Source organism: Mandrillus leucophaeus, unplaced genomic scaffold (genome assembly GCF_000951045.1).
Source record: "Mandrillus leucophaeus isolate KB7577 unplaced genomic scaffold, Mleu.le_1.0 Scaffold1346, whole genome shotgun sequence".
NCBI classification, from domain to species: domain Eukaryota; kingdom Metazoa; phylum Chordata; class Mammalia; order Primates; family Cercopithecidae; genus Mandrillus; species Mandrillus leucophaeus.
The window spans coordinates 270,131-276,561 of record NW_012101306.1 but is presented as its reverse complement, the minus strand read 5'-3'; the positions used below and the strand labels follow the sequence as shown (position 1 = coordinate 276,561).

The window sequence follows — 6,431 nt, the reverse complement described above, 5'->3', positions numbered from 1 at the left end:
AATAACCCACATTATTTACTTGTGACCAGATGTTAAAATAGCACTTCTTTCTGCCTCAGTTTTGACAGAGGTCCTCCATACTCAGTTGCCAACTGCTTCCCCACATTCCTCAGCAGATGAGATGTTCATAGCAGGGTTTTATGGATCTCACCCAAGAGTGACTCCTACAAGGGGCAAGGCAACCTCATTAGAAAACAACAAGAGACACAGATTCTGATGCAGAAGCTAAGATAACAGCCATAGGCTGTGAGTGGAAGGCGAGCTGTGGAAAGAGAGGCCCACAAAAGTCCCATGAAAAGTCAGCCTAGAACATTACCTCAGGCAGAAGGAGCCCTTAACTCTCCTGTCCCCCATTGCCTCTCAATTCAGATGCAGCCCCTGGAATGAGACTTTGTGTAACTCAAAATGTAACTCAGACCACTTTTTTAAACTATCCGAAGGTGACCAAGAAAGCTTAGGGACCTGTCTAGATTGCTTAACTGGCCCACATAGCATGTTTGAACAGATAGGGGACAGGGGAAAATAAAGCTTTTTATCAGTTGCCCACCGATTGTTCAACAGATGACTGTTTGCTCATTTCTGATCTGTCACGTACACACAGCTAACTCCAAGCCCCAGGAGAGCAAGGTTCTCTCCTGAGATCTCTCTGGTTCACTGCTTTATCCCCAGGTCCAGAGCACTGCCTGACCCAGGTGCTCAGTACAGACCTGTTGAGTTAACAGATGTTTTCTAATACAGAAACAATCAAAAGAGAATCGATGTTGTCATTGTTTTAAGCCACTAAGTTTTGGGTGGTCTGTGTGTAGCAAGAGATAACTGATACTGGGGCCTTGCACCCAGGCCATGCTCTATCTGCAAGGCAGAGCCTCTGGCCTTTAATTCCCCTCGGGCTGCATGTGGTCTTGGGGGCACTTTCTTCAGGCTGTCTTGTTCTAAACTGCTTTGACCTCAAGCAAACACAGAGGAATGTGGGGGACACATCACAGAAGATACTTCCTGATGAAGAGGAAGGAGGGATAAACAGGAACACTGTAAAGAAAAGAAGGGATCTAATTCCAGCTTGAAGACACACATTTTTTTCATCATTCACCAGACAGCAGGACACGGGCAGCAGAATGCAGACATCAGAAACAGTAAGAGTGGCAGTGGTCCCCCAAGTAAGGGATGCACAATGACCTATTATAGAGCTTAGGAAAAATAGAACTTTTATTCATATTTATTTTGTTTTGTTTTGTTTGGGTTTGGGTTTTTTTGTTGGTTGCTTGTGTTTTGAGACGGAGTCTCACTCTGTCACCCAGGCTGGCGTGCACTGATGTGATCTTGGTTCACTGCAACCGCCGCCTCCCAAGTTCAAGTGATTCTCCTGCCTCAGCCTTCCGAGTAGCTGGGACTACAGGTGCCTGCCAGCATGCCTGGCTAATTTTGTATTTTTAGTGGAGATGGGGTTTCACTATGTTGGCCAGGCTGGTCTCGATCTTCTGACCTCAAATGATCCATCTGCCTCGGCCTCCCAAAGTGCTGGGATTATACACATAAGCCACTGTGCCTGGCCATTCATGTGTATTTTTGTCTCTCTTTTAAAATGTTTTATATTCTTTATAATGTGTATTAAATCAATGCATACACAAGTATAAAAGGACACACATATTCAAGTGTTTGCTCAAAAATCTTTTTACTGATAGGCATGGCTACACAATCATAGACCAGAGGAGAATGATGCCTGGCCTGGGAGCCCTGTGCCTACTAGAAGCACATTAGAGTATCCATTGATCGATAGGACAGGTCTTTTTTGAGTCCTTCTTCTCCACCACAATATACTTGCAGTCCTCCTTCTTGAAGATTCTCTGGCATCTTTTTTTGTCATAACCCACAGGTGTAGCAATACTGTCATTGAGACAAAACAGGGGCCTGTTAGAAGAGGAAGGACCCCCAGCACCCTCTCCCCAGTGCCAGCTCTGTTCAGGAAGTCACCTATGCTCCAACTTAAGGGCACCCTTTGGCTGGCAGCCCCAGAGTGTGGCCTCCAGGAACCTGGACCACTTTGTACCATAAAGTCACACAGCCCACCCCTACATTCCATCCTGCAGGCACAGAAGGTCAGCAGTAGGTGCTGACAGGCCCAGGGGCAAGTCTGGCTACTCTGGAAAGTGGCAGCTTGTTCCATGCTGGCTCCTCCCACCCTCCCTGTTCAGGAAGCGGCCAGCATATTGTTGCTAGAATGTGGAAAGGAAACAAATCCCAGCCCTGACTTGGAGGCCTGTTGGCAAAGGAGCTGTCTCAAGCAACCGGAGCAATGAGTCACTCCGGGCCAGTGTCATGGAGCCCAGGGAGAAGCTGATGAAAATCAGAGACCACCTCTAATTGAGCTGCAGTTCATAGAAATATTTTGAAGAGTTCTGATGAGATGAGATGAGATGAGATGAGATGAGATGAGATGATACTAATGCTAGAATATTTATTATTATTACTTTAATTTTTTTAGACGAATTTCACTCTGTCACCCAGGATGGAGTGCAGTGGCACAATCTCAGCTCATTTCAGCCTCCATCTCCCAGGTTTAAGCGATTCTCCTGCCTCAGCCTCTTGAGTAGCTGGGATTACAGGAGCGCGTCACTACGCCCAGCTAATTTTTATATTTTTAGTGGAGATGGGGGGGGTCTCACCATGTTGGCCAGGCTGGTCTCGAACTCCTGACCTCAAATGATCCACCCGCCTTGGCCTCCCAAAGTGCTGGGATTAGAGGCGTGAGCCACCATGCCCAGCCCAATGCTAGAATATTAAGTGGAAAAATCAGCCCACAAAATTGTAATATAAAATTCAATATCCACTATGTAAAAGAAAAAAATATAGAAAAGAGACATAAAGAAATGATGACAGGAGCCCAGGCATGGTGTCACATGCCTGTAATCCCAGCTACTCAGGGGGCTAAAGTGAGACGACAGCTTGATCCCAGGAGTTTGAGACCAGCCTGGGCAACATAGTGAGACCCTGTCTCAATTTTTTAATACAAATAAATAAATAATATAGAATATTAATAGTTATTATCTTTACGTAGTCAGGATTATGAGTACGTTTTTCTTCTTTTTTCTCCTATACTTCCCCATGGTTCTATAATTCATATGTTTTACTTAGAAAATTGGGGGAAATGTCATTTAAAACCTTTCATGTTTAAAGGTGATTGCTGGCTGGTAGGAATGTAAAATGGTGCAGCTGCTGTGGAAAACAGCTTGGCAGCTCCTCAATAAGTTAAACAAAAAATTACCATATGACCCAGAAAGCTACTCCTGGGCATATGTCCCAAAAGAATTGAAAGCAGGGACTCAAACATTATATGCCAATGTTTGTATATTGATAAACATTGTATGCTAATATTCAGAACAACATTTCTTACTTTAGCCAACAGGCAGAAGCAACTCAAGTGTTCAACAAATAAATGGATAGGCAAAATGTGGTATGGCCATGCCATGGAATATTATTCCGGCAGAAACAAGAATGAAGTACTGATACATCCTACAACATGAATGAACCTTGACAACATGCTGAGTGAAATAAGCCAGACACGGAAAGACAAACATCGTGTGAATTATATGAAATATCTAGAGTAGGCAAATTCATAGAGCTAGAAAGTAGATTTGAGGTACCATGGATTTTGGGGAATGGGGAATCTGAGTTATTTTTAATGGATATAGAGTTTCAGGTTGGAGTCATTAAAAAGATTTGGAAATTAAGTACATTCATAGTACTGTGAATGTACTTAATGCTGCTGAATTGTACGTTTTAAAATGGTTACACTGACACATTTTATGTAGTATACATTTTACCACAATAAAAAAAAAGGTTAAAAATAAAGTCGTGCTTGTTGAAGAGATACAATTCTTTTAGTTGGTGGTAGGAAGTGAAATGGTGAATCTCTGCTGCCTGTGTGCAAGTACAAGTTGGTAAGGCAAAGGGCGTATTACTGGATGCTTATTTCAATGCAAACCAGACCTAGCTGTATAGATGAAACTGCAGAGAGAGAGAGGGAAGAGAAACTGTCAACATCGGATATTCAGCTATCCAGAATCAGTGGTTGGATGACCTTGGCCTTTTGTCTCCCACTGCCTTTTCCTCACCCAAGTCAAGGAGCTAGCCCTGGGTCCAGGCAGCGTGGAGCCCAGGACATCTCCCATGCCCTGCCCTGGAGCCTCTGCCTGGGCCCCCAGCCTCAGGCTCCACTGCCACTGAGCACCTTGAGATCTGGGCAGCGTCCCACAGAGGGTGCAGTGGGTCCAAAAACTTCTTCCAGAAAAAGCTTAATCAAAGTTTGTATTTTTCCATGGAGGAGAAAAAAGTTGATGAGAAAAACAAACTTGGTAGGAAGTGAGGCATTTCCAGGGAAGAAGGTGTTGATTCATTTCCCCTTTGTGGAGCAGTGTGCCAAATGGAATAGGCAACATGGCAGGAGAAAGGGAAAGGGCACTTTGAAAACTGACCAGGTGTCAGTTACTGTCCCAGGCTCACATGACACAGAATTGGCACAGAGAAGACCTTAAGTGTTTGTTGGGTTAAAGAATATATATACAGAATCTCATTTAATTCTCATAGCCACCTGATTATACCTGATTATACTGTGAGGAAACAGAGGCTCAGAGACATTCAGAAACTTACTCAGGGTCACACAACTAGTATACAAGGGAATGGAGATTCAGACTCAAGTTACTCTGACTCCAATAGTGAGGTTCTTCCCTCTTCACTGCAAGGAGCAGCCTGGCTCTTTTCCATACCAGGCCCACGAGAATCCCAGCCTACAGTGGAGAATCTTAGAAGAAGGCTGGGATGCCAAATCTGGGTGACATGGACACTTTAGCCGCCAGGGAGCTGAGCTCCTTTGTGAGGGAGGGATCAGTCACCAGTGATTCACCTGGCTGGAATACAATCACACTCTACCAGAGTGACATTAACACTTGATATAAAGACAATCACAAATCCCTGGAGCCACAAAATCAAGGCTCAGCTGTAATACCCAGTGATCTGGCCAATGCGATGCCCAGGAGCCTGCTCTGAGCAGCCAGCCATCTCCCAGTCCAATATTCCTCTGTTCCATTGGCACCTAGCATGGGGCCTGCTCAATAAATGTGGATGGAACTCTCCAGGCACTTCAGGTTCAGTAGGACTCAGGTGTTCTGATCTAAGTTAAGTGCTTGCTTCTCTACTCAGGGTGTCCTCATAAGATTCTCGAGGCACCTGTTAAAATTCAGATTCCTTGGCCCCTCCCCTACAGATTCTGATCAGTCAGTTCTGGGATGGAGCCCAGGAATCCATATTTTGTCAAGCTTCCCAGGTGAGTCTGTGATTAGACAAGTTTGGGAAATGCCCCTTGACACCAATGCTTCTGCCATCAGATCCATTCCTGTTCCTGCAAAACACTACAAGCCAAGGCTACAGGAAGAAGTTAGATGGATTTGGGGGGTCGGGAGTTAGGTAGCTGGTATGGACATAGCTGCTGAGGAAACAGGTAAATTAGGACCGCACTGAGGGTACTCTGTGTTCTGTCTGCTCAAGATCTAGACTTCTGGTGTCCATAGCAACCCAGCAGAAAACATCTGCATAGCCTTTGGGTTGACGTGAGTTAAACTTGAGCAGTGAAGCAGCATAAGTTTTATGGTGCAAGGCACACTACAGATCCTCCCTTTACCCCTCACATCTAATCCCTCTGCCTATGCTCAGAGCCACTGCTGTTTTTGCACATCTACAAGGCCCAGACTAAAGTGATGACCGGGCCAATCTCTAGAATAGTGTCAGACCACTTAGATACTCTTTCCTGTCTTCAGGAGCCCGTCTGGAATAAAGCTAGTTATCAAGTTTCAAAAACAACAGAAAATAAATCAGACTGAAGTGGAAAACAACCCAAGTGTCCACCAACAGATGAATAGAGATGCAAAATGTGGTCTCTCCATATTACAGAATATGATTCAGCCTTGAACAAGAAGGAAATGTTGACGCATGCTACAACATAGATGAATCACGAGGATATTATGCTAAGTGAAATGAGCCAGTCTCAAAAAAGCAATTACTGTATGATTCCACTTATATGAGGGACCTAGAGTAGTCAAAATCATAGAGACAGAAAGTAAAATGGTGGTTGTCAGGGGCTGGGGAGCAGGGGATGGAGAGTGACTGCTTAATGGGTACAGAGCTTCAGTTTTGGAAGATGCACAAGTTCTGGAAGTGGATGGCAGTGATGCCATAACAGTGTGAATGTACTTACTGCTGCTCAAGTATACATTTAAAATTGTTAACATGGTACATTTTATGTTACGTATATTTTACCACAATTTTTTTTTTGTTTTGTTTTTTTGATACGGAGTCTCACTCTGTTGCCCAGGTTGGAGTGCAGTGGCGCAATCTCTGCTCACCGCAAGCTCTGCCTCCCGGGTTCACGCCATTCTCCT

General features: G+C 44.5%; 1 protein-coding gene and 1 long non-coding RNA gene across 3 annotated transcripts in view; both read right to left on the bottom strand.

Moving 5' to 3' along the window:
• Positions 1-1,647: 1,647 nt before the first annotated feature.
• The window catches only part of MSMB (microseminoprotein, beta-), a 12,523-nt gene continuing 7,739 nt past the window's right edge, over positions 1,648-6,431 (bottom strand). The window contains exon 4 of one of the 2 annotated variants that reach the window (XM_011973125.1): positions 1,648-1,884. In XM_011973125.1, the coding sequence (XP_011828515.1) occupies positions 1,755-1,884 (130 nt within the window). In that variant the 3' untranslated portion in view covers positions 1,648-1,754. The remainder of the gene's footprint in view (positions 1,885-6,431) is intronic. The other variant, XM_011973126.1, reaches the window with a different exon arrangement.
• The window catches only part of LOC105534410, a 2,053-nt gene continuing 161 nt past the window's right edge, over positions 4,540-6,431 (bottom strand). The window contains exon 2 of the long non-coding RNA XR_001005269.1: positions 4,540-6,407. This is a non-coding gene — a long non-coding RNA (uncharacterized LOC105534410). The remainder of the gene's footprint in view (positions 6,408-6,431) is intronic.